Here is a 27,298-nt window from a genome sequence, read left to right on the forward strand (position 1 = left end):
ATAGTGCTGTGTCATGTGAACAGAAAGGTGAAGGGGGTGGGGAGCAGTGAAATGAAGGAAAAGCTGAATGGTGGTGGAGGAGGAGCAGGCTGTGGAGTGGCGTGGCTGACCTCGGGGAGCTTCGTCAGTGCTGTGAAGCCTCCCTTATAGCTTCAAGTGACCTTGAAGATGCAGTTTTTTTCAGATGAGAGGGCAAAATAAAAGCAAGGTTATAAAGGGTTAAAGAGAAAATGGAAACTAAAAAGCACTCATTGTAGAAATTTGGCAGGAAAGAGAAGTAGAGAAAGAGTATAGGAGTTGATAGGGGAAACCTGAGTATGTTTGAAAGCAGAAGGGGAGGAATCAGTTCAAAGGGAGAAATCGAAGATATAAAAGTGTGTGTGGGAGCTAAGTCCCAAATGAGGTGAGAAGGCAAGAATTGAGAAAATTAGATGGAGTTGCCCTAATTTTGGAAAAGTTAAAATAAATTCTTCCTATGAAATGTTACCTCTGTGTATTGGCATTTACACCTTTTTCATACAAGGGAGTTAGAGAATTAAGTAGCTTTTTGTAAGTAAGGTAGTGACCTAATTAAGTTAAAATATTTATTTCTTCAAATTATGAAAATAATTCATGTTCATTGTAGAAAATAGAGGAACATATAAATGAAGAAAAAGAATCACCTGTAAATCCACCATCAATTAATAACTTCTGTTAATGTTTTGATAGAGCCCTTTCGAATGAATTGACTATATATATTTATATATAGGAAAACCAAGAGTATACTATACATTCAGTTTTCTGTCCTGCTTTTAAAAATACTATTAATTTTGAACTTCCCACTTCACAAAATATTCCTTGTAAATAGTGTTTTTAATATTCCATTGTAAGCACTGATCCCATTTAGATCAACCCTGGCCTTCTCAATTCCCTTTGTAGCTCCTTGTTTTTTAACCTGATTCAAATTCCATTATTGAACATAAGTGCTACAGATACCAAAGTAGCTGAATTTAGGAGGTAGGAATTAGTATCCCCAGGCCCTAAAGAGTGTCCCAGAAAAATCTCATCTTTACCTTCTGTTCCTCTCCCCTTCACTGAAATTCTTAAAGAAGAAAGTCCAGTTCATCCTTTCCTTTCAATTTTGTGTGTGTCAGCTGCCTCGTAAAGAAAGCTATGGTTTATCTTTAAGCCCTGTAAATCCCGTGTGGGGCCTTAAAAGAGACAAGCAGGGAAGGATGGGAAGTAGGCATCCCTTATAGTTTATGTTCATCTGTCCCTCTTTGGTCATCTCCTCAGAAAAATAATACTCTCATCTTATTTGGCTATTCAAGATTGAAAATGTTGACTCTAGTTGGGAATGAATTGGATTCAATTAATGAAAACAAAGATGTGGTAGAATGACTGTGGATTCTATGCCCTATACTCTGCCACTGACAAGCTAATTGTCTTTGGGCAAGCTTCTTGATGTCTCTGGATAAAAAAAAAATAGGCTGAAGCTTTAAATTCTAAAACCTCTTTATGTATTTTTATTATGAGATAGTGGTTATAAACTTTGAGCCTTAAGACTCTGGGCAAATACCATACACACCCTTTGTAATAGCAAGAGCAACTCTGTTGGTGGTGAAGAGAATCACCAAGAATATTAATTATTATAATTCTTTGTACACAACCATGCTTTGTTTTTCAAGAAGAGGAGTGAAACTGCCTAGCGAAATTGCAGAGTTAAATACAATACAAGTAATTGATATACTATAGTATAGTAACATAAAAAGAAAGCCTAAGTTAATTTGCTCTTGACCCATAACTTCAGTTGTTAGAGACAAAAGTCCAGACATGTTTCATTCCTGTATGATGAGCTTGTGTCCCTGGGAGAGGTAGGGAGTATCTAACACTTAGAGCTATTTAATCTGTTGATTTGGCAGCCATTGTAGTAAATTATATGAATAGATCCCGTTTCATCTTTCTGGCAGGAGATGGCTGCTATATAAAGGGAATTCATCCCTCCAGTTCCTTCTACATGCCGGTTTTTCTACCTTCTCAAGAAGATACCTATAGCAATTACTATACTGTCTTTAAGAAAATATACACTGTGTCCAATGTTCAAAATAGTTATAAGTAAAGTGACTATTTTGGTCTCTTCTCACTGCCTCCTAGCCCTTGCTTTATATTTGTTCTCTTTTATTCTTTTTTCATTAAAAGATTAGTCTTTCTATTTTCTATAATCCCTGTCTTCAATCACTCTTGATCCCATTTCGATTATTCCCTTTTTGTATATTATCAAATGGCACTTCGGAAATCAACAGTTGCTTTAAACTATCTGAGTAGCACTGTCATGTATTCTTGGAGGAAAAGGATACTCCTATATTATTGCCTAAGGAAGGTACTACCAAATGCATAAGGCATAAAGCAAAATGGAATTTGTAGTGTAAAAATCCTTTGTAATGAGACTTTACCCTTACAATTTTGATAATTTCCTTCACTTTTAAAGCTTTATTGAAATGTAATTTACATGCCATGAAATTCACCTGATTTAAATGTACAGTTTACTGATTATAATTATGTACAGAGTTGTGCAATTATCAACCCAATCAAATTTTGGAACATTTTCATTACCCTACCCTCTTCCAAAGAAGACTTGTGCCTATTTGCCACTCCCACCCCAGCCTTAGGCAACCATTTCTGTCTGTAGATTTTACTTTTATGTACATTTCGTATAAAGGGAATCGTACACTATGTGGTCTTTTGTGTTTGGCTCTTTTTACTTAGCATTATGTTCATACATATTGTAGCATGAATCAGTACTTCATACCGTTTTGTTGCTGAGTAGTATTCCAAATGGATATAACACATATTGTTTATTTACCAGTTGATAGACATTTGGGTCTATCACCTTTTTGGCTATTCTGAATAATGGGGTTATGAATATTTACATACAAGTCTTTCTGTGGACATAAACTTTCATTTCACATGAATAAATATGTAGGAGTGGAATTGCTAGATGATATGGTAAATCTACATTTAACATTTTAAGAAACTGCCAAACTATTTTCCAGAGCTCCTGTACCGTTTTCCATTCCCACAGTAATGTGTGAGTGTTCCAGTTTCTCCACATCTTTCTCAACACTTGTTATTGTCTGTTGTTTTTATTATAGCCATGCTAGTGGTTGTGAAGTGGTTTCTCATTGTGGTTTTGACTTCCATTTTTCTAATGATGTGAAGTCTTTCGCTATTTAAAAAAGGCGACATTGTGCTTTAAAAAAACTGTTTTAGCCTATGAAGAAATGAGTATTTTTCCCGTATAAAAGGGAGACAGACTATCAATAAATGTTCTCTTCTAAAGGAAAACTATTGAAATTCTATAGACTTAAAAATACACATGTGCACGTGTGTGTGTGTGTGTGTGTGTGTGTGTGTGTGTGTGTGTGTGTGTAAGTGTGTGTAATAAGCAGGGCTAATCTATGGATAAAGCATTCTGGAAAAGATACAGACTACTAGGAAGGGTTGAACTAAAGACAGAAGGTGAAAGCTGTTTCAACTAATTATCATTTTTATATGGTATAGAATGGAATCTTTACTAATTCATTCAACATGTACACATAGAGCACTTTCCATATGCCAGGCAGTGTTGTAAACCCTGGGAACACAACAGTGAACAAGCAGTCAAGTTCCCACCCGCCCTTCATGGAGCTTACATTCTAGTGGAGAAGACATATGATAAACAGACAAATATATATGTCTACTAGTGATAATTATCATCAAGAAAAATAGGGTAGGGTAAGGAGATAAGAGATGTGAAAGTAGGTTTCTGTTTTAGAGGGTGGCTCAGGGACAGTCACTCTGAGGAGGGGGTATTTGAGCAAGAACTTGAAAATGTTATAAGGAAGCAAGCAATAAGAATATATGAGGGGAAAGCATTCCTAAGGTACAGAGCTCAGCAGATACATAGCCTTCAAATGAGAAATTTTATAATTCATCCTCCACTGATCAAGATCAGGCAAATTTTGATCTAAATAAACATAAAATGTCTTTGGTACATTAGGGCAAGTTACTTAAGTTCTCAAAACCTGCATTTTTTTTTTTTTTATGGGGATTGTAATATCTGCATCAGAGATTGTACTGATGAATAAATGAGATACTCAGTATAAAGCATTGATAGTTCCATGTTAAGTGATAAAATAGTGGTAGCTATTATTTTATTGGAAATTATTGTCACATCACCCATTTTAAGCTTTCAAAATTAGTTTTCCAACTAGCATTCTTCAGTAATCTTTGTTTTTTGTATCTTTTAAATTTTGTAAAATCTTAAATCAGATATTACTGTTTTAGGAATGTCATAATTTTAATAAAATAGGACCATTACCTCAGCTTCAAACTATTGTGCTTTTGATTATCATTCTAAAATATTTATTTTTAAAGTATGAATGACATTAGAGACCTCTTTCTCTAATTACTTTTATTTCTCAAGATTCATTTTTGATAGAGGCAGATTTATTGGTGAATTGGATTCTAGAAAGTTGACTATTTTATAGATTGTTTAATAATCAGATTACATATTTTGACAAAAACAAGGGTCTACTCTAATAGTGATTAATTTCCAAGAGTCTTTGTTGTTTGTTTGTCTCATTTGTGTTTTATGGATGCAGTTCATATGTCTAGAGAATTTTTTTGAAAGTCAGGTTTATTGAGTTAAAATATACGTATAATGAAAATTCCCTTTGTATTGCACAGTTTTGACAGTTAGGTGACTACCACCATAATCAAGATATAAAACAGTTCTTTGGGGACTTTGACCATCACTGATGGTCAATATTTTTAGATGTGTATGTATGTCTGTGTGTTTCCCTCTGGGATTGATCTTCCACACTCTTTTCTGGAGTGTGTAAGCCTGGCTGCAAGCCTCTGTGCTGCAAGTGGTAGAAAGAAGGTTAGAGGTCTCAACATGTAGTAGTATGTAAATTTTCACTTGATATCCCTGTTTATAATATATTCCTCACCCTCATTTGTGCCTGGAGTTCCCCATCCCAAGGACTTTGTTTAAAATTTTCCGTACAATAAATCTCTAGTTTTTTACTGGAATAGGGAACGGGATCTAGGGTTCTAACTGTGTCTTTAATAGATATTCAATCATCGTGCTTGTTTTAAGACCACCTTTATCCCCATTTCTTGATGTCCTCAGTATTGCTAATGCCTGAACCTTTTGGGAATTCTGCTTTTTACATTTCCTCACAGCTGATTTAGGATTTGGCTTTCTCAGATCTGCTAAGTCATTTATCATTTCTGCTTTGCAATTTCCAAAAAGTTGTTGCCGTCACCTCCTCTTCCTTGTCCTTATGGGTTTTATGTCTTTAAAAACCCTTTGCTGTCATTGTAATAGGGTTTCAGAGAAGGGTAGAAGTAATTTCATGTGTTTAGTCTGCTATCTTTAAAAGTGTCCTTTTCTTTAAAAAAAAAAAAAAATGCTTACCTTGTGGACATGACTCTTTGTGATCTAGCTTCTGCCTGTATCTCTGGCCTCGTTTCTCACTGCTATAGACACTCCCAGCATAAGCTCCAGTCACATGCATTGACTTAGGGTATTGCCAAAGAAACTGTGTTGCTTCATGCCTTTCAGTTATGCACATGCTATTGGTCCGTTAAGACTCTCCTTAGTAAAACTTTGCTGACTCACATGGGTGTCCCCTGTCAGTGCTTATTGTATTACTGCAATTATTTATTTACTTTTTACAAAAGTCTCATCCTAGAGGTTTCTTTTCTTTTTTCTTTTTATTTTTTAAAATTTTTTTTTTAAATTGGGGCATATTGTAGAATAGTGTATTTTTCCAGGACCCATCAGCTCCATGTCAAGTCGTTCTCAATCTAGTTTTGGGGGACGCATCTCAGCTCCATGTCAAGTTGTTGTTTTCAGTCTAGTTTTGGAGGGCGCAGCTCACTGGCCCATGTGGGAATTGAACCAGTGACCTTGGTGTTATGAACACTGCTCCAACCACAGCCAAACAGCCGCCCACCATCGATTCAGCTCCAAGCTCAAGCCGTTGTTTCTCACTGGTCCATTTGGGAATCGAACCAGTGACCTTGGTGTTATGAGCACTGCGCTCTAATCACTGAGCTAACCAGTCACCCATCATCCGAAAGGTTTCTTAACCTGGGGGTATGGGTAGGAGGGCTGTCCATGGATAAGATATAATTTGAGGAATAGCGTAGTGGATTAGTTTTTCAAAGGTAGAGAAAAGGTTTGGAGAGCTAGCTTCAAGAATGAAACAAAAATGTAAGGATTTGGCATAAAACAAGTCAGATATATATATATATATATATATATATATATATATATATATATATATATATATATATATAGAGAGAGAGAGAGAGAGAGAGAGAGAGAGAGAGAGAGAGAGTTTGATTTTGGTTCCTCTGGCTGCTTGTGGTTGTATATGTGATTTGGTTCCAAAACTTTAGGCTTCTGTACTTTTGGATGCCATAGATACCACTACTATACACAGACTTGATTTCATAAACTTTAAATTTAATATATGGCTAGTGATACAGAAAATAGGAGATTGACATGTTGTGTTGGCAAAAAAAAAAATTGCCATATTATTGTTACTGGTTGCAAGAAAAGAATGAGAACAGAAAGAAAAAGCTTTAATTTCCTGGAATGCCCTGCCTTATGCTTCCTCTGCAAGGTTTTTAAAAATATATAAATTAGAACCATGTGATCCTCAGCTTTACTCGTAAGCCTCTTACATAGCATGGACCTGCTGTTGTATTTTTATATGTATATTAAGGAAATAATCAGACTCTTTTGCTTTTTGTATTTTACATTTATTATTTTTATTTTGTTGTCTAGGTATTCAAGAGATTATGGCATCTGAAACCCACAATGTTAAAAAACGAAACTTTTGTAACAATATTGAGGATCATTCCATTGATCTTCCCAGAAAAAGAATATCTAATTTTACTAATAAGAACATGAAGGAGGTAAGTCCATGGTTTCTAGGTAATGGGTAAGACATGTTCAGGCTACGAATACCATAGCAATACCATAGACCGGGTGACTTACGAACAAAAATTTATTTCTCAGAGTTCTGCAGGCTGAGAAGTCCAAGATCAAGGTCCTAGCAGTTTTGGTGTCTGGGAAGACCCACTTCCTGGTGCATAGATGGCTATCTTCTCACTGTGTCTTCACATAGTGGAAGGGATGAGAGAGCTCCCTGGGTTCTCTTTCGTAAGAGCGCCAATTCCATTCATGAAGCTCTACTCATGATCCAGTCACCTCCCAAAAGCCCTAATACCATGACTTTGGGGTTTAGGATTTCAGCATAAGAATTTTGGGGAGACAATCTTTCAGTCCATCACAGAAGTTTAAACTGTTAGGTCTATGGATAGTTCTGGTTAAGTAGTTTAAACATTGGGAGGTACTAATTCTGTTTAACTTGCCAGAATTAAGTAGAATTAATGAAATACTGAAAACTTTATATTCTGAAAGCTCTAAAAGCTTTTTGGACAGTATACTGTTTTGGTATGATATAATTTTAATATTTTAGTTTAACATCCAAGAGGAATCTCTGGTGTTTTTTTGTTCACTATTGCAAGGCATATTAACACTGGTAAAATTTCTTTTAAACCATATTAGAATTCAACTTATTAAGCACCTATAAGTATGATATGTGACTAGTGGCATGGAAAATAGGGAGATAGATATGTCAAAAACACCTACATACAATGTTCTTGTAATGAATGATTGTGATAGAGCATTAGAAGAGAGAAAGCTTTAATTTGAAAAACTTAACTGTTGAATTTCAAATTTGTTGCTATCAATCACAGAGTTTACATTGCTTTGTTAAAGAACTTAAATATGCTGCAACTATCTACTTTTATTTTTCAGGTTAAGAAATCTCCAAAACAGTTGGCTGCTTACATAAATAGGTAAGAGCATCTTTAAAGTTTGTGAGAAACTGCAAATACTGAAAGCTGGGTAAGAGTAAAAATAGGGAAAAAAATAAGTATTCTCTTTTATTATAATAATATTTAACTTATTGTCAAACACTTCCTTTGTGCCACATCAGTATTATCTCTAATCCTTACAATAGTCCTACTGGATAGGTATTATTGTCCCCTAACAGTTGAGGAAAAAATTAAAGGTCAGAGAGGTTAAGTGATTTGTTCAGGGTTATACACCCAAAAAGTGGTAAAAATGGCATTGATTCTCAGATCTGCTGAACTTTCTATCAAACCTCTGGTTCTCAGGGGCATTTTCTACTAAACCATTGGTTCTCAAAGTGTGGTCTCAGGACCCTGGGGGCCCCTGAATCCCTTCCAGGGAGTTTTTCAGGTCAAAACTATATTTGTATCAATATTAAGACATTATTCACCTTCTTCAGTTTCATTCTCTTACAAGTCTACAGTAGCATTTTCCAGAGGCTACATGATATTTGATATCATAATAGATTGGAGAAGCAGATATGAGACTACAGCTGTCTTCTTGTTAAACTAGATATTAGAGATTTTGCAAAGATGTAAAACAATGCCGTTCTCTTCTGTGTGTGTGTGTGTGTGTGTGTGTATGTGTGTGTGTAAATATAGAAAACACAAGATTTTAGGGGTAAAATATTCTGTTAATATGTAACGAATCTATCACTTTTTAAGCGAATTTAACAAATTTTTTCAGTTTTAGCTTCTAATACAGTAAATATCAATAGATATTGCCCACATTAAAAAATTCTTTTGAGACCTCAAGAAATTTTAAGAGTGTAAAGTATTCTGAGGACAAAACATTTGAGAGCCACTATCCTAAACTACAAGATGTAATCTATTGTGGTTTGTCTTATTCAGACAAAATTAAATATACTTCAACTTAATCAAAATAAACTGTAAAACATTCAAGCATGTATAATTATTTGTTGTTTTGTTAGAATAAGTTTAAGTGACTAGAAATTGTTATAATTTTCTTATACCCAGAATGGCCTGTATTTTATTTTAAAAGCATCTAGTTATGCCTCTTTTCATTTTCACTTGGTATAAAGTATCCTTTTCATTGCTTTTCAATGGTTTGTAATTTCCCTCTTTGATCTATGATTTAAGATTTTAAAAATTCTATTTGTTTGTAATTTTAGTGGATTGTGATCACAAAATGTGGCCTATTCATTTTTGTTTAAAAACTTTTAAATGTTTTCATGTGGTTCTTTTTCATTTAAGAAAATCAATTATTTTTACAGAACAGTTGGACAAGCTGTGAAAAGCCCAGATAAACTACGTAAGGTGATCTATCACAGAAAGAAAGTTCATTATCCTTTTCTAAATCCTTGTTACAAAAAAAAACAGTCCCCTAGAAGTGGGGGCTGTGACATGGCAAATAAAGAAAATGAACTGGCTTGTGCAGGCCACCTGCCTGAAAAATTACACCATGATGGTCGAACATATTTGCTTAACTCCAGTGATTCTGGTTCTTCACAGACAGAAAGCCCATCATCAAAATATAGTGGTTTTTTTTCTGAGGTAAGTAATTTTATTCATGCTATAATATTGGGGTTTTGTTTTGTTTTTTTTCTATTGGGTATTTTTTTCTATTGGGTTTTTTTTTCTTTGCCATATTCTGCTAGCAGAAAAATTTGCCACCCATTGAATTCAGACTTATTTGAATAATTTTAACCCCCCTAAGACAGTTTTCCAGATTAACCAAATTTGAATCAGTAGTTTATTCCTTTTCTCTAAGTTAGTGATATCTGAGATGGGTCGACATGATTGACAAGCTGCTGTAAATACCCAGAATGGCAGGTAGGCCAGTTGAGATTTACGGAAGGGAAAAGAAATCTTACCTAAAAAGGGGACCACCAAAGCCAGTTATCCAGGCACATTTTGCTCGGCTCTCAAAATTGCTTAATAGAAGCTTTGTTTTGGCAAGTCTGCTAAGATGTGCTGCTCTTGTGATTCAGACAAAATAAGTTGTTTGAATAGGGTCAAGGGAATATTTAGGGGGGGTGATGAAAACATTCTAAAACTGGATTGTTGTGATGGTTGCACAACTCTATAAACTGATTAAAAATAATTGAATTACGTACTTTTAATGGGTGAGTTTGAGGGTATGTAAACTAAACTTCCAAAAAGTCACTTTTTATAAAAGTGGTCATTGAAGGAATGGTTTGATAAAATTTGTAAACACACATGAGTTTATAATTATTATTACATGTTTACTGTATATATTGTAGAAAATAAACCCAAAGCAAAAAAATTATCCATAAACTTGATGTTTAGAAATAACAGTATTAAATTTTTGATGTTTCCTTTCTCTTCATACTGTACATATAGTTTGATAACTTGATGTTTAATAAATTTAGATATTTTTTCATATGATTAAATAACGCTTCTAATGGTATTTTTAAATAGATACATAACATTACATTGTTTGTATGTACCTTAATTCCTTTAACTATGATTTGGTAAACTTCGTATTGTTTCTCTCTGGCATGACAACTTAAAAAGCGTTTTCTGTGGCATACAACCAGAAAAAAATTAAATTAAAATGGTCATAAGTGTGTGTAGGTGAATGAAGATGAGCATCATATTTAGGATAATGATTACAAGCAAATAAGATGACAGAAAGATAGAAAATAAAGTTATTAACTAAAAGCATAATGAAATGATGCAAAAAAAACCACAGTCTTTTTGTTAGTGAAAATATTCTCGTAAAAAATTAGATCCTGGACTAATAATAGAAAGTTAGCAATGCTAGGAGAAGCGAAGGAAGTGTGTATAGTATCTGAGAAAAGAGGAAGGAAGGAAAATTTGACTTAATAGTGAATTATGGATCCTGGAGATTAGGATGGTAACTAAACTTTAGTGTTAAAGAGAATCACTGTTATACTAATTCATTCACAAATATTTGAGGGTTCCTACTGTGTAATGAATTCTAAAATCTCTGAGGAAATAGATTGGTGGGTGAAAAACAGATATTGCCCCTACTTTCATGTAGTTGTAGAAGTGGTGAGGCCAACACTAATTAGATAATCATAAAAGCTGCACACCTTGAAGGAAAAGAACATATAACTATATAACCCAGAAATCTGTCCTGATTTCTGGACAGATTAACCCAGGTGGTTCTTCAGTTGAACTGAGGGAATAAACATATTGAGTGCAGATGTATTTTTTTTTTATTAGTTTCAGGTGCACAAGACAAAGCAAAACTTAGACGTTTATCATTTATATCCCTCACACTGTGTGAACCTCCCTGCAGATGTATTTTTTTAAAAGTTTCAGTTGTGTATTTGAATTAATTCCACAGTATGCGACATTTTTTCAAGGCCCTCTTTTTACTTTGCTCTCTGATTTTGACTATTATACTTTTCACAAATCTTTCTTAGCCTCACACTCAACTAATAGATTTATTGATTGCTCTTTTGTTGTTTTAGACCCTTTTTCTTGACTAGTGCCTCCTCTAAAAACCTATATTTAAAAAGGATACCATATTATTTTGTCAAAGTTCAAATATATGTAATCTTTGATCTAGCTGTTCCAGTTCTACAGTTAACCCTACAGAAGTATTTGTACCAGTGCACATATTTATATACACAAGATGTTCATTGCATAGTTTTAATAGGGAAAAACTAGAATCAATCTAAATAGATCATGGTACATAAAGACTGGATGGAGTATATGTAATTGTTTTTTAAAAATTATGTTGATCTATGTTTTGACATTGGAAAAAGTCTTCATAATACTTATATGTAAGTGAAAAAGCAAGGTTTTCAAAAATATAGATATTACAATATTTTAGTTTTACATGTACCTAATTTGTCCTTGTCTAGAAAGTGGTTTGGAAAGATACATACTAGTCTATTAATGGCAATTACTTCTGGGCGCTGATATTAGATGTTTTTGTGGGTAGGTAGAGAGTATTTACTTTTAATTTTATGCAGTTCTGCATTATTTAAACTTTTTACAACAGGAATATATTACTTTATAATATAGAAAAAATGAGTGAGTGAATGAATTTAAATACCGTGTTTCCCCGAAAATAAGACCTAGCCGGACAATCAGCTCTAATGCGTCTTTTGGAGCAAAAATGAATATAAGACCCAGTCTTAGTTTACTATAATATAAGGCTGCATCTAATATAATATGAGACCGGGTCTTATATTCATTTTTGCTCCAGAAGACGCATTAGAGCTGATTGAAACAGGGTGCTTGTCAGAGAACCGAATTTTTGTTGTTCCTTTCTCATGCTGTTCAGTAAGTAATGACTAGCCTATGTATTTACCTTTTATCTATATTATAAATTGAATCATAGGTTTATAGGTGAGCTAAAAATAATTTATTTCATAAGTTACTGAGATTTAAAAGAAAAATGATAGCAAATAAGAAAAAATTTTGGTGAAAAATAAATATGTCCTAAATTTATTCAGATCATTCATTTACTATGTTCAACAGCAATATTTTTTTGTATGGACTAGTAAAAAGAGTCACCTTTGTATAATTTTAAAATATGTGTATCAGAATAATTAAGTTGAAAAAATGGTTTTATGTTATGTTTCAATGTGCTTTTTAAGAAATTAAGATTACTGCCTTTCAGGTTTCTCAGGACCATGAAACGATGGCACAAGTTTTGTTCAGCAGGAATTTGAGATTGAATGTAGCTTTAACTTTCTGGAAAAAGAGAAGTATAACTGAACTTGTAGCTTATTTGGTGAGGTAAGTGTGAACTTTTATGCTTTTTGTTCAATAAAAGTAATTTCCAATGGGCTATCTAGAAATGCCTCCTCTTTTTTATGTTATTAGTGGCTAAAATTTTAAACTTCTTTGTTTAGCTTCAGTAGAGACAATATGGTTTAAATTACATTCATTACTAGTCTAAGAGGAACCAAAATACAGAAAACCATCTGTTCTGTCAGACTGAACAAAGCTGTTACCTTCTCTAAGATTCTTATCTATAAAATGAAGCGATACCAATATGGGAAAAGTAACCCTTTAAAAATCCCCTTTGAGTGAAAATGTTAAACATTACCTTCCTCACTGTATTGAAGTCCCTTCTCAGATGTTACCTTAATGAGGCCTTCCTTGACACCTTATCTAAAAGTACATATTTCTTCACTCCCTATATCTCTTTTTTGTTTTATTTTTCTCATAGCACTTACCATCATCAACATGCTCTGTATGTTTCACTTCTTTATTTGTTTATTGTCTGTCTCTGCTTTCTCCCCCAACCCTCAAAATACACTCACACACACATTAGAATGCAAGCCCTATCTCTGTTTACTTCTGCACCCCTAGCACCTGGCTCATCAGAGACACTGGGATTATTTGTTGAATGAATGGGTTTCTCAAAAGCAGTGTGAAGGTCATCGTATGAAAGTAAATGAGCAAATCAGCTTTCTGAGCAGTGCTATTCTTTTTGTACCCACAGGATAGAAGACCTTGGAGTGGTGGTGGATTGCCTTCCTGTGCTCACCAATAGGTAAAAAGAATATTTTTCAGAAAATAAATAAGTTTACAGAAGGACAAATTATGGCCTGTTCGTATTTTTTATACCTTACTATTTCTTTAGTTTACAGGAAGAAAAACAGTACATCTCACTTGGCTGCTGTGTAGACTTGTTGCCGCTAGTAAAATCACTACTTAAAAGCAAGTTTGAAGAGTAAGTGGTAATCTGCATTTCAATTCATTTCTCTCTTCCAGCATCCTTGATTTTGTGCCTCGTGAGTGCATAGTAGTAGACTGAGCTCCATGAGACATACAGGTTTTTATCTTCAAGTTGCTTATAGCCCAGTTAGGAAAAGAAGTGACCAGAGAACAATTACAAAAGCATCTATAAACAAGTTACAAAAAATACAGTTTTGTGAAAGTAGTGAAATAAGTTTTTTAAAGAGGGAAAGTGTGTGTGTGTGTGTGTGTGTGTTGAGTAGGGGAGAGTATCTTCTTTTGTAAAGGCTTCTTGGATGAAAACACTTGAATTTTGTAACAAAATGTCATTTCAGGTATATAATAGTTGGCTTAAACTGGCTTCAAGCAGTCATAAAAAGGTGGTGGTCAGAACTATCTTCCAAAACAGAAATTATAAATGATGGGTGAGTATACATTTAAAGATAACCTCATGCTACTAAAAAATTTTTCAGAAAAGCAGCTTGATTAAACTTGGTGATGTTTTTATTCCATGATCATCAGTATATAATATTCTCTTCATTTTCAGAGAAATATTAAATTAGGATACTGTCCATGTGAAAATTACACATGGAAGTTGAATTCCACAGACCAGTAAACCCCTGTATCTCTTTTAGGAGAGCCCTACTTTTCATTTTAGAAGGCAAAAGCACCGCAGTAGTTTAACCCTTGTGTCCATTATAATGAGTAAGGGAGAGAAAAGGAGATGGCCTTTAGTGGAGGAAGTGATGAGGCACAGGAATGGAGGCATCCTGCAGGGTCCTTTGGCTACCTAGGCATTAACCTGAGAATCCACTGTGGCTGATTACAATTCTAAAACCTATATTATAATCATAACAATTTGTGTATTGCCTCGATGTAAAAATGTGTGGGTATTCTACTAAATGAGCCAGATTATCATGAAGAAACAAAAACAACTCCCAACAATCTCCTTAAAGTTCATAGTTTTCTTTTTAGTCTCTCAAAATTTTACACTTCATATACAAGAACAGGTGTCCAAATGCTTCCAATGCCTCGTTTTCTTAGTTGAGTTAACAACTACGTAACCTTTAATTTCCATGATGGTATGTACTATTTTAAAGAGTTGCTTGATTTCAAATAGTGTAATTTTCTCTGATAAATACTTGAAAATTTTTAAATTTTTGATTAAAAATATTTACGAAAATCCATATTGTATATTTATATTCTAATTTTTCTTTTTTTCTCCTAGAAATATTCAGATTTTAAAAGAACAATTAAGTGGATTGTGGGAGCAAGAAAACCATCTTACTTTGGTTCCAGGATATACTGGTAATATAGCTAAGGTAATCTATATTTAAGCTTTAAAATTTAAGGTTAAAATCAATATTTAAGCTTAATTAAAATATAGAAATAATATTATACATTAATATAATACAATAGTATTGTACATTTTTAAATGACTTCTTCCACATCTTTAGGCAGAATACTTTAATACTCACAAGGTCTAAAGTCAATTTCATATTTGCAAATATCTTCTGGATACGAATGTGACTTTGGCAGGGAACACAAGAATTATTAGCCATTGAATATGTTTCAGATACAGCCACAAAAATAATGTGCTAGAGGTTATTTAATGACCTCGTTCCAATTAAATAAAAATATTTGAAAAAAAGTTAAAAATCCAGGTAAGGAAGGCATCCAAAAGACCAGTGACACGCAGGAAAGGAAGCAAGAGGTGAGGAATAACTGCTTACAGTTTGGGCTTTCATTATTTCTTACCTGGACCACTAGCCTCCTTTCTCTAGTGTTCCCGCCTTCAATGTATCCTTCATTGCACAATGATCTTCCCATAATGGAAATCTGATGATGATACTCTCCCTTTGGTCATATGGTTGCTAATCATCACCAACAGATACACTCCCAAGAGGGATGGGATGAGGCATGATGATGGGAAAGAGCTAGCCATAGCCACTGAATCAATGAGGTTCATATTTCTGGAGTCATTTTTACCTAATTAAAAATAACCTATGACACTTTTAAATAAAAAGTAAAGCAGATATATTATGGACTAGAATGTAAAGTGCATCAGAATTTAAAAAATAAAATAATGAGATTTGAAAGAAAAAAAAAAAAAGAGGTGAGGAATACAATTAAATGACTTGGGGGTATGATATTTTTACTTGGCTTTTGCTAATACCATGCTCTTTGGGAAAGTAAACTGTTCAAATCATAGTATGATTTGACATTGGTATTTATTGATTTTCTTGCCCCTTAAAGGAAAAGGTACATTACTAGCTTGGATATTAATATTAAAACTCCAGAAAACACTGGTATATAAAATACATGTAATTGCAGAAAAAAAACATCATTAAGAAATATTTCCATTCTTTTACTGAGCAAACTGCTATCATCAGTGTACTTTAGCCAGAAATATAAAACCATTCTTCGGTTTAAAAAAATACAATATTCTAAGTAAGAGCGTTTATGTTATGGACTAACGTGTAAAAATCTTCTGGGATACTTTCAAGAAAAGGAGCAAAATGGTATATCAACGAAGTGTGTTACCACTGTTTATAATTTTACTTTGTAGAATTCTTTTTGTTTTTAATTAAATTTATTGGCATGACAATGGTTAGTAAAATTACATAGGTTTCAAGTGTACAATTCTGTAATACATCATCTGTGTATCACATTGTGTGTTTGCCACCCACAGTCAGTTCTCCTTCCATCACCATATATTTGACCTCCTTTACCCTCTTCTACCATTGTCCCACCGTTACCCTCTGGTAACCACTAAACTGTTGTCTGTGTCTATCAGTTTTTCTTTCTTTCTTTATCTTATTCCTTTGTTGCATTCAGTTTTATATCCTACATATCAGTGAAGTCATATGATTCTTGACTTTTTCTGTCTGACTTACTTCGCTTAGCATAATCTCAAGATCCATCCATGTTGTCACAAATGACAGTATTTCATCTTTTCTTATGGCAGAGTAGTATTCCATTGTGTATATAAACCACAATCTTCTTTATCCAATCATCTATCGAAGGACACTGGTTGTTTCCATGTCTTGGCCACTGTAAATAAAGCTGCAGTGAACATTGGAGTACATATGTATACCTTTATAATAAATGTTTTCAGATTTCTTGGGCATATACCCAGGAGAAGGATTGCTGGGTCATATGGTAATTCTATTCTTAATTTTTTGAAGAACCTCCATACAGTTTTCCATAGTGGCTGCACCAATCTACACTCCTACCAACAGTGTATGAGGGTCCCTTTTTCTCCACAGCCTCTCCAACAGTTATTTGTCTAGCCATTCTAATAGGTGTGAGGTGATAGCTCATTGTGGTTTTGATCTTCATTTTCCTAATAGCTAGTGAAGTTGAGCAGTTTTTCATGTATCTGTTGGCCGTCGGTATGTCTTCTTGGGAGAAGTTTCTGTTCATGTCCTTTGCCCATTTTTTAATTGGATTGTTTGTCTTTTTGTTGTTGAGTTGTATGAGCTCCTTATATATTTTGGATATTAGCCCCTTATCAGAGGCGTTGTTTGAAGATATTTTCTCCCATTTGGTTGGTTGCCTCTTTGTTTTGTTGATGGTTTCTTTTGCTGTGCAGAAGCTTTTTATAGTTTGATATAGTCCCATTCATTTATTTTAGCTTTTATTTCCCTTGCCTTTGAGGTCAAATTCATAAAATCCTCTTTGAACCCAAGGTCCGTAAGTTTAGTACCTATGCTTTCTTCTGTACAGTTTATTGTTTCAGGTCTTATGTTTTGGTCTCTGATCCATTTTGAATTAATTTTGGTATATGGTGACAGATAGCAGTCTAGATTCATTCTTTTGCACGTGGCTTTCCAATTTTCCCAGCACCACTTATTTAAGAGGATTTCTTTTCTCCATTGTATGTTTTTGTCTCCTTTGTCAAAAATTATCTGTCGATATTTATGTGGGTTTATTTCTGGATTTTCAATTCTATTCCATTGGTCTGTGTGTCTGTTTTTCTGCCAATACCATACTATTTTAATTATTGTAGCCCTGTAGTACAAGCTGAAGTCAGGGAATGTGATACTTCCAGCATTGTTCTTTTTTCTTAGGATTGCTTTGGCTCTTCGGGGTCTTTTGTAGTTCCATACAAATCTGATGATTTTTTGTTCCATTTCTTTAAAAAATGCCATTGGGCTTTTGATGGGGATTGCATTAAATGTGTATATTGCTTTGGGTAATAGGGCCATTTATGTATGTTGATTCTTCTAGTCCATGAACCCGGAATGTTTTTCCGTTTCTTTGTGTCTTTGATTTCTTTTAAAAATGTCTTATAGTTTTCAGTGTATAGGTCCTTCACATCGTTGGTTAAGTTTATTCCTAGGTATTTTATTCTTTTTGTTGCAAATGTAAAAGGAATTGTTTTTTTTAATTTCTTTTTCTGAAATTTCATCATTAGTATATAGAAATGCAGTGGAGTTTTATACACTGATTTGTAGCCGGCAACTTCACTGTACCCGTTTATTGTTTCTGATAACTTTTTGGTGAAGTCTTCAAGGTTTTCTAAATAAAGAGTACTTTGTAGAATTCTTAACGATGAAGAAAATCTTATAAACAGAAATCAGTTTCTCAGAAGTGTTTTTCTGTTGTTGTATTTTTGATAATTGGGGTGGGGAAATAAAGTAAAAGCTGATAGAAAATGGAACTTTATTTATTTTCTTAATTAAATTAATTTTTTTATTAGTTTCAGGTACACAAAACAATGTAATAGTTAGACATTTATCGTTTATATCCCTCACTCTGTGTCAACCTCCCTCCCCCCATCCACTACCCCTCTGATATCGCACACAACCATTATATTTTCACTGTCTCTGGTCCTAATGCTGTACTCCGCTTCTTGTAGCTCTCTCTCTATATATATATATGTATAATTATAGTTGACATTCATTATTGTTCAACTTCAGCTTCAGGTGTACAGTGCAGTGATCAGGCATCTACATCATCCCTGAGGTGGTCTCTCTAATGAGTTAACTATCCATCGAATACCCTACAAAATCTTTACAACATTATTCATTGCATTCCCAAAATTGACTTTCGTTTCCCTGTGGCAATCTTGTGGTTACCAACTGTGCTTTGTAATCCCCTCACCTTCCCCCTTATCTCCACCACCCCCCTCCCATCTAGCAACCCTCAGTTTTTTCTTCTATGTCTCTGAGACTGTTTCTTTTTTTTTTTTTAATTCTTCTGTTTTATTTCAGTTTTGTTTTTAAAGGTAGGTTGACTATTTTTTCACTTTAAAGGTGATATACGATTATTTATTATTTTTTTTAAATTAAAGTTTATTGGGGTGACAATTGTTAGTAAAATTACATAGATTTCATGTGTACAATTCTGTATTACATCATCTATAAATCGCATTGTGCGTTCACCACCCAGAGTCAGTTCTCCTTCCATCACCATGTATTTGATCCCCTTTACCCTCATCTACCACCCACCTCCCCCCTTACCCTCTGGTAACCACTAAACTATTGTCTGTGTCTATGAGTTTTTGTTTCGCATTTGTTTGACTTGTTCTTTTGTTGTTTTTGGTTTATATACCATATATCAGTGAAATCATATGGTTCTCTGCTTTTTCTGTCTGACTTATTTCGCTTAGCATTATAATCTCAAGATCCATTCATGTTGTCACAAATGGTCCTATTTCATCTTTTCTTACTGCCGAATAGTATTCCATTGTGTATATATACGACATCTTCTTTATCCATTCATCTATCGAAGGACATTTTGGTTGTTTCCATGTCTTAGCCACCGTAAATAAAGCTGCAGTGAACATTGGCACACACTTGTCTTTATGTATAAATGTTTTCAGATTTTTTGGGTAGATACCCAGGAGAGGGATTGCTGGGTCATACGGTAATTCTATTCGTAATTTTTTGAGAAACCTCCACACTGCCTTCCATAGTGACTGCACCAGTCTGCATTCCCACCAACAGTGTATGAGGGTTCCTTTTTCTCCACAGCCTCTCTAACACTTGTTACTATTTGTCTGAGACTGTTTCTGATTAGTTCAATCATTTATTCTTTTCTTTAGATTCCTTATATAAGTGAGATCATATGGTATTTGTCTTTTTCTGTCTGACTTATTTCACTTAACATAATGTTCTCTAGGTCCATCCATATTGTTGCAAATGGTAATATTTCCTTCTTCTTTATGGCTGCGTAATATTCCATTGTATAAATGTACCACAGTTTCTTAATCCAGTCGTCTTCTGATGGGCATTTTGGTTGTTTCTATGTCTTTGCTATTGTGTTTAGTACTGCAATAAACATAAGGGTGCATAAATTTTTTTGAATTAGAGTTTTGCATTTCTCCAGATAGATACCTAGGTGTGGAATTGCTGGCTCATAAGGTAGTTCCAGAAAATGGAACTTTTAGAACATACATGATATTTCACACTGTTCAGGAGTGGTCTTACATTCTTGGTAATAGAACTGAAAAATTACTGTTTCCTTGGAAATTTGTTTTCGATTTTAATTTTTTATAAAGAGAGAAGCTTTATAAACATGAAGCTGAGAACATGAGATTAAGATAAAGACAATATTGAGTGATTAAAAGTTCTACAAAGTTTCTTCAGCTATGATTAAACCTCTTTTACAATATTAAATCCTCAGTTGTAATTTTCTTGAGGGTAGGAATCAGAAAGAGAGGCTGTCATCAAACTGGCTTAGAGTTTATATAGTATTGAAGGAATGGCTGTGAACGATTTAATGATCTTGCCTGGCTATAAAAGCAGAGTTGCTTGATCATAGGAAGCAAACCATTTACTCAGCACTTAGCAAACATTTATTGAGCACATGCTCTGTGCCAGGCCTTGTGCTAAACAAATGCAGATTAAAAAGTTGAGTAAGACACATCTTTTACCCTCAAAAAGATTTAAAGGGAAACTAAGGTAAATCAAGTGACAAAAAGGGAGAAGAAAATGGGTTGTGTATATGTGTATTTACTGTACTAGCTAATAAAATGTTTTTGTTTTATTCTCTAAGGATGTAGATGCTTATTTATTACAGTTGCATTGAGAGACTTCACCTAGTAAAGAGCGTTTGATTATTCAAAACATCCCTGGATTATATGATTTCCAAAATGTCTCATCAGAGAACTGTGAACTATGGAAGAAATCAAAACCTTTTTTTTTTTTTTAAACCACATAATGAAACCACTAATGAAGCCCTAACAATCTACTTCACATTGAAGTGGAAAAATACCGAGAGGAGCAGCTTCAACTTCAATGAGGTGAGAGTGCACTATGAAGATTGCTCACCTTTGCTGCGTTTGGGATTAAATGGTATTTGGTGACATTGTTTAAGAACTACTGGATCTTAATGCAATCCTGCATAAGAATATACTTTATACTGTGTGAAAAACATAAGACAACTTATCACTAGGAACCACAAAGACCAATCATCATTACTTTTTTTAAGATTGTGTTTTATAAGAAAACACTCAAATGTGTGCAGCTATTTTCTTATGTTGAAAAGACTTGGACAGTTTTAAAACATCATAACAAATAATCAATACTAAAAGTTTTTTGTGCATCCTGAAATACTGTGTATACAAAATGCCTTAATTAATAAGCCAATGTGTATGATACCAATGTCTGTTTTAAAAAAATTAAAACCAACCATGCTTCTGGCATGATAAAATCATGGACTCAAATCAGGGGTTTCCATTCATATAGAATGTTGTTAAAACTTACTCCACACCATCTTTAAAACTTGAGAATATTTTTAATATCTCTGATTTTTTTTGCCAGAATCATCATGTCATGTATGTATGTGTTATTCCTATATTAAAGAAAAGGTGAATATGTATTTGTATGAATGCTTTGCTGGAAATGTTCATGGAGTTGGCTAATTTATATTCACTTTCTATTGTATATAGATTTCTAATATTTTCAGTTCTGTATCATTTAAGCTTCCTTCATTTGAGTAAATTCACTAAATATTTCTATTTTTTGCTTTTTAAATTCTCATTTTATATGAATTCTAATTCTTTTTGACTACATATGTTTTAAAGAATTGCATACAATGATTTAGAAATGTTTACAGTTAGTGCTGACTTGTATTTTAAATTCCAACACTTTATATTACTACCTCCTCCAATGGTTGGTATGAAATGCCAGCAGACTATATGAGGTCTTTTTTTGTTTTAAATACCATTGTTTTAGTGTCAATGAACCCACTTCTGGAATGTCTTCACAGCTGTATATCTTAGCCTATCTTGAAAATGATTGAGATTTAAATACCACTGTTGGTTGGTACATCATCTCGTCTTTAATGAGCCCAAAAGGCATCTGAGCAAAGAAATTGTTAGTAATCAAATTTCTATGCAGTAATCCTTCAAGCACTTGAATGTCTTTAGTATTTACCCAATTAGCGACTACTGATGTGAGTCCTCAACAAGCATCTTTCTTGCTTTAAAAATATTAAAAATGTTACCTTTCACTGAGTTCTTCTTCTGTGTAACTATAGTTCATATAGCTATGTGTTATTCCTCACAGGGAACATCATTTGTAGTAATTGGCTATTTTCTTAAATCTTTAGAATAATTTCAGATTACTGCACTTCTCTGATTTGAGAATTGAGTTATTTAAGAAGTTGATTTTCAGGGGGTGGGAATTTGAATCGGAAACCTGCGTCATCCCTGTGAAACCTTAAGATGATGAACTATAACCTTTTTTTGTTCCTGTTCCTTTAGTTATCACTGTTTTATCTAACAGTTTGAACCAGTTAACTCAGAGCATGGTGCTAGTGAGGCTGTGGACAGGAGCTGGAGCCTTTTATAGATTCATTAACTTTACACACATACAAAACTTATTCATGGCTACAGATTGCACCTTCTCTTAGGCATCCATCTCACAAATTCAGTTCTTGGTCACAAGGAAGATGGTGTGTATAGCTTAGCATAAACCCTTCACCTCAAATAGATAGCTCAAATAATTGGTATATGTGATACTGTAGACTTTTAATCTAATATTTAAAATAATGTATTAAAAATAATATATCTAAAATACTGTGTCACTATAATTTTCTCTGAGTAAGATCATTGACTAAACAGTATCTTCTAAAAATCTAACTTTATAAATCAAACTTCAGTAAAAATTAAGTACAATACAAGTAGAACAGTAAGAAAAGGTGCTATCCTGTTAACACTGAGCCCTTGTGCCTAACTTCGAGTTTGTTGAAGGCGAGTAGATAACACTATTTTGTATACTCGGAGCATATAAGAAAGCAGAGTCTTTAGCTCACAAAGATTGTTCAGTAGCACACACTCCTAATTTCTGTCCTTGGCCTTTGCAGTTTGCCTTAGTACCTACCTCTTTCGGTTACTGAGTTATGACTAGTGTTAGGTGATTTTTAAGATTCTTGGATAAAGGATGTTAGATAAGTAAATATTGTTGAACACTTCTGTTGCTATGAGGCTCTTCTCATTCTATTTAATCAGAACAGTGTTGATCTCCAGAAAGAGCCAAAGAAAGTGTTTACAAAGTATTGTGGCTGTTGTATTGACCTAGATTAGAACAATTGCTGTCTGTCATTGCTCATTTGTTGCTGTACTGCTAAGCAGTATACAGAACGGAGGGCCTACCCAGGATCTCTATGCCTTACTACCTCTTCTACCTTCTTAGGTTTTCTGTCCTGGACTTTCTTTGCTAGCTTTGCAAGTCTAAGGCCAGGTAGTTTATTAAGGTGATAGAGGGTTATAACCAAGTAATTTGTTTCTACTAGGAATGAAGTGAATGGATTTTGTAATGTGTGATCATGATCAGAATAAGGGTTAAAAGTTAGGAAGCAGGAAGTATTAGATGGTTTTCAAAATGAATCTCTTGGTAATAAGTTAGAAGATAATTGACATAGATTATGTACATGAATCCTGAGATTGGAGAATTTGGATATAAATATCTATATCCACTTTGGTTAATCATTAATATCAGCACTGAAGTCTAAGGGGTACCTAGGAATTAAATCCTAATCCCCCTAAACATACTTGGTACATGTCACGTCCTAATCTTAAAAATCGTTGTGTGGGTTCAAGGCTATATTTCTGGCCTTTGGAATAGTGATTTCCTCAAACTTAGAACATTTCTGCAAATTATTGATATAATTAACATTAATGGATAACTAATTTGAGTAATGATCAGCTATTAAATATATTGATAATATAAATCATTTAAATATTTAGTTACTTAAATTAGTCAAGGAGTCTGAAAAGGCAAAACATAGTTCTTTTGGTAGTTATTCTCAGTTATCTTTCTTCCTATTTAAGAACAAGATGGTAATGTCAGTTGCCTTTGTTCAAAGGAAAAAAATAGAATCACAAGCAGCGGACGCAACTGCAGTGATCCATTTGGATGCACTACTTCTTATCTTTCAATACAGATTTTTATTGTCTGGATTTCTTCAGATGGAAATAGTATTTGTTGGACATTTGTAGGTAGGTATATACTCCTATGTTACTCTTTTTTCCTAAATTTCCAATTCTTCTAGCTGTGAAAATTGTCATAAAACTTTGTGACACACTATTTCCTCTCTTGTTTTATTCTGTAACAGGAATATAGAATAAAAAGTTCCTCCCTAAACACTGTATGCTTCTAATTTGTAATATAGATCAAGTGATTCAATAACAGCACCAAGTAGAGCAATAAAATACTGCATATCATATACCCAGTATACTGAGTATATTTTACAGTGCTGTACTTAAAATATTTCAGATATTGTAGTCATTATAATTTTCCCTGGGTCAGATTATTGACTTAACAGTATGCTAAAATCAAACCAGTAAAAATTAAGTATAAAACGGTGCAGCTGCCCCCTCCCCCCAGTCAAAAATCTGCATATAACTTGACTCTCCCAAAGCTTAACTAATAGCTAGGGTTTCCAGGTGGGAATTCCTGCCCGTTCTCAGGAATTTTTTTCGCTTTCCCGTTCCCGAATCCCAAGAAAAGTTGGTCGGGAAATCAGGAAAATTGGCTCCTTGAACCCAGTAATACCCACAATGGGAAATAAATGTACTACTCACAATGTGTCGTAGACATTTTCCCTATTTACCGCTAGGGTTTCCAGGCAGGAATTCTTGCCCGTGCTCTGGAATTGTTTTCGCTGTTCCATTCCCGAATCCCGAGAAAAGTTTGTCAGGAAATCGGGAAAATCGGCTCCTTGAACCCAGGTGGTTGGTAGTATTGGCCGTCACTTTGTGGAAATCATTCATCGAGGAGAACAGAAAACAGTTTCTATCTCGGGATTTGGGAACAGGAAAGCGAAAAAGAATTCCTGAGAATGGGTGGGAATTCCTGCCTGGAAACCCTACTAACAGCCTACTGTTGACCAGAAGCCTTACCAATACCCTAAATTAAATATATCTAGAATTGACCTAATTCTCCACCTCCACTCCCTTCCACCAACCCTACCAGCCCTCCTCCCCCGCCACACACATACAGGTACAAAAAGTCTGTTCTTGGTGGATCCTGGGTTTCCATTCTCATAGAATAGCCCCAATATCAGCAGTTATCAAGCCACAAACCTGTAAATCATCTTTGAATCATCTCCAAGTCACAAATCCTGTTGGTACACTCCCCACCCCAATTTCATCTTTCTACGTCTCTTCACCTCTCCTGCTATTATCTTAGTCTACATTATTCCAGCAGCCTCCTGACTCTGGCATTGGCCCTACATCCCTACAACCTACTCTCCATGCATGCTGCCCTAGAATAGTCTGTAAAGCCCGAATCTTACCATGTCACTCCTTAAGGACTCTTATCTTTGGAGAGTCTGAATAGTGCGATTTACAATCCCTCAACACCTCCTCCCCTTCCAATGCTCCGACTAGAATGAACTTGTTTCAGTTTCCAGAAAACATTACACTTTCTCTCCAAATGTTTCATTTGCCTGAACACTCTTCTCCCCCACGTTCACAATTACCACTTTCTTAGCCTCAGGTCTCAGCTTAAACACTGTTCCTCTGGAAAGCCTTCTCTGACAGCTGTTAGCAGTCTCTGCCGTAACTCTTATCTCAACCTTGTTCTCTTAACACTACTTATTAGTGTTTTGTAATTGTTATTACCTGTCTTCCCAGCTAGACTGACAGTTTCATGAGACCAGAGACTATGTGCTCTTGTGACACATCCCCAGTCCTTAGCACAAAACCTGGCAAGTAGTAGGCATTTAATTCTTATGAATAAATGCAAATGGTGTGACATCTTTGTGCATACATTGTATGAGGAAGTAATTTAGTAATGTGAAGCTACTTGTGATAGTGTAACAGCTAACAATGAGTAATTCTAGAATAAAAATACCCAGTTTTCTTCTCTCACTTTTTTGTTTTAGGAAATTGATTGATAAATGTTCATGCTACAACAAAATAAAACCTTAGCTAAAATGTGTTTGGTTCTTAGAGGTTGTTACATTTGTTTTTCTATGGTTTGATTTCTACTTTCCATACAAGATCTGTGAAAGTGAGGACTATACTAAATTACTAAAGTAGTTCATATTTATTTATGAAAGTAGAATAATACACAGAAAATGAAATACCCATAATCTCATCCACCTAGAGGAACAATTGTGTTTATCCTGCTATATTTTCTTCTATGTGTATGCATTTTTTAATACAAATGGATTTATACAAAAAAGTTATATAAAATTTTTTTCCCTGTCAAACCTTCATATTCTGAGAAGTTACTGTTAATTTTCTTTGGAGATATTGGAAGAGGCCAAAAAATATTTATGAATTACTTTTGAAGCATCCTTGGTATAGGATTCTGTTTTCTTTGACCATTGCTAATCATTACTTTTTTTTTTTAATGTTAGGAAGAGGTCTTATAAGAGGAAATATAATTTTTGTATTTTGAAAAGAAAAATAGATTTGTTTAAATAATCCTAAGTATTTGGGAACAAAATTTCTATTTTTATACTGTGGTGTATTTCCTCTAGCCATCAAACATAATTTTCTATATAAACAGTAGTTCAGTCCTTATATATGAAACTGACATAATATTAAGCAATACATAAAAATTGAGTGAGTGTAGAACGAAGATTTGATTTTTAAGATTCAGCCCTATCCAAATAAATCAGTTCCTAATAACCTGATCACTCTTAAAACATTTTCTATGGAGGCTATTTATTCAGGTGCATATAACTGAATAAATTTCTCTTCTGCCTAAATAAGTGTTCTTTAGGTTCTATATATTTTTTTAAATACATTATTTTAATTTATTTTCACTACCCAGAAAGACCTCTTTTAAAGATTTTTTTATTAAAATACAGCTAACATGCAATATATTAGTTCAGATGTACATCGTAGTTACTCAGCAGTACCCACCTACCTCTATACAGTGTTGTTACCACATTGTTGATTTTATTTCCTACGCTACAGAAATGATCACCATAAGTCCAGCAACCACCTGACACTGTACCATGGTATCTCAATATTATTGATCTTTCCCCCTTTTTTAAATTTTCAATTAGAATTGACATTCAATATTATTTTATATTAGTTTCAAGTGTACAGCATAGTGGTTAGACATTTATATAATTTAGGAGGTGATCCCCCTAACTAATACCACCTGGCACTACATAGTTTTTACTATGTTATTGATTACATTCCCTATATTTTACATCCCCATGATTATTTTGTAACTACCAATTTGTATTTCTTAATACCTTCACCTTTCTCACC

The 27,298-nt window shown here is 34.0% G+C and overlaps 1 protein-coding gene across 6 annotated transcripts in view; it reads left to right on the forward strand.

Moving 5' to 3' along the window:
- KATNBL1 (katanin regulatory subunit B1 like 1) overlaps positions 1–27,298 on the forward strand; it is a 79,134-nt gene that overhangs the window by 29,574 nt on the left and 22,262 nt on the right. For 5 of the 6 annotated variants that reach the window (XM_019752883.3, XM_019752881.3, XM_074327938.2 and 2 more), the window contains 9 exons: positions 6,824–6,954; positions 7,862–7,902; positions 9,192–9,471; positions 12,542–12,660; positions 13,373–13,423; positions 13,514–13,603; positions 13,944–14,033; positions 14,837–14,930; positions 20,614–22,075. In XM_019752883.3, coding sequence (XP_019608442.1) covers positions 6,838–6,954; positions 7,862–7,902; positions 9,192–9,471; positions 12,542–12,660; positions 13,373–13,423; positions 13,514–13,603; positions 13,944–14,033; positions 14,837–14,930; positions 20,614–20,646 — 915 coding nt within the window. In that variant the 5' untranslated portion in view covers positions 6,824–6,837 and the 3' untranslated portion in view covers positions 20,647–22,075. Of the gene's footprint in view, positions 1–6,823; positions 6,955–7,861; positions 7,903–9,191; positions 9,472–12,541; positions 12,661–13,372; positions 13,424–13,513; positions 13,604–13,943; positions 14,034–14,836; positions 14,931–20,613; positions 22,076–27,298 lie in introns of those variants that run through there. The other variant, XM_074327937.2, reaches the window with a different exon arrangement.

Source organism: Rhinolophus sinicus, chromosome 3, assembly GCF_057876585.1.
Source record: "Rhinolophus sinicus isolate RSI-liver-muscle chromosome 3, RSI-T2T, whole genome shotgun sequence".
In the NCBI taxonomy this organism is placed as follows: domain Eukaryota; kingdom Metazoa; phylum Chordata; class Mammalia; order Chiroptera; family Rhinolophidae; genus Rhinolophus; species Rhinolophus sinicus.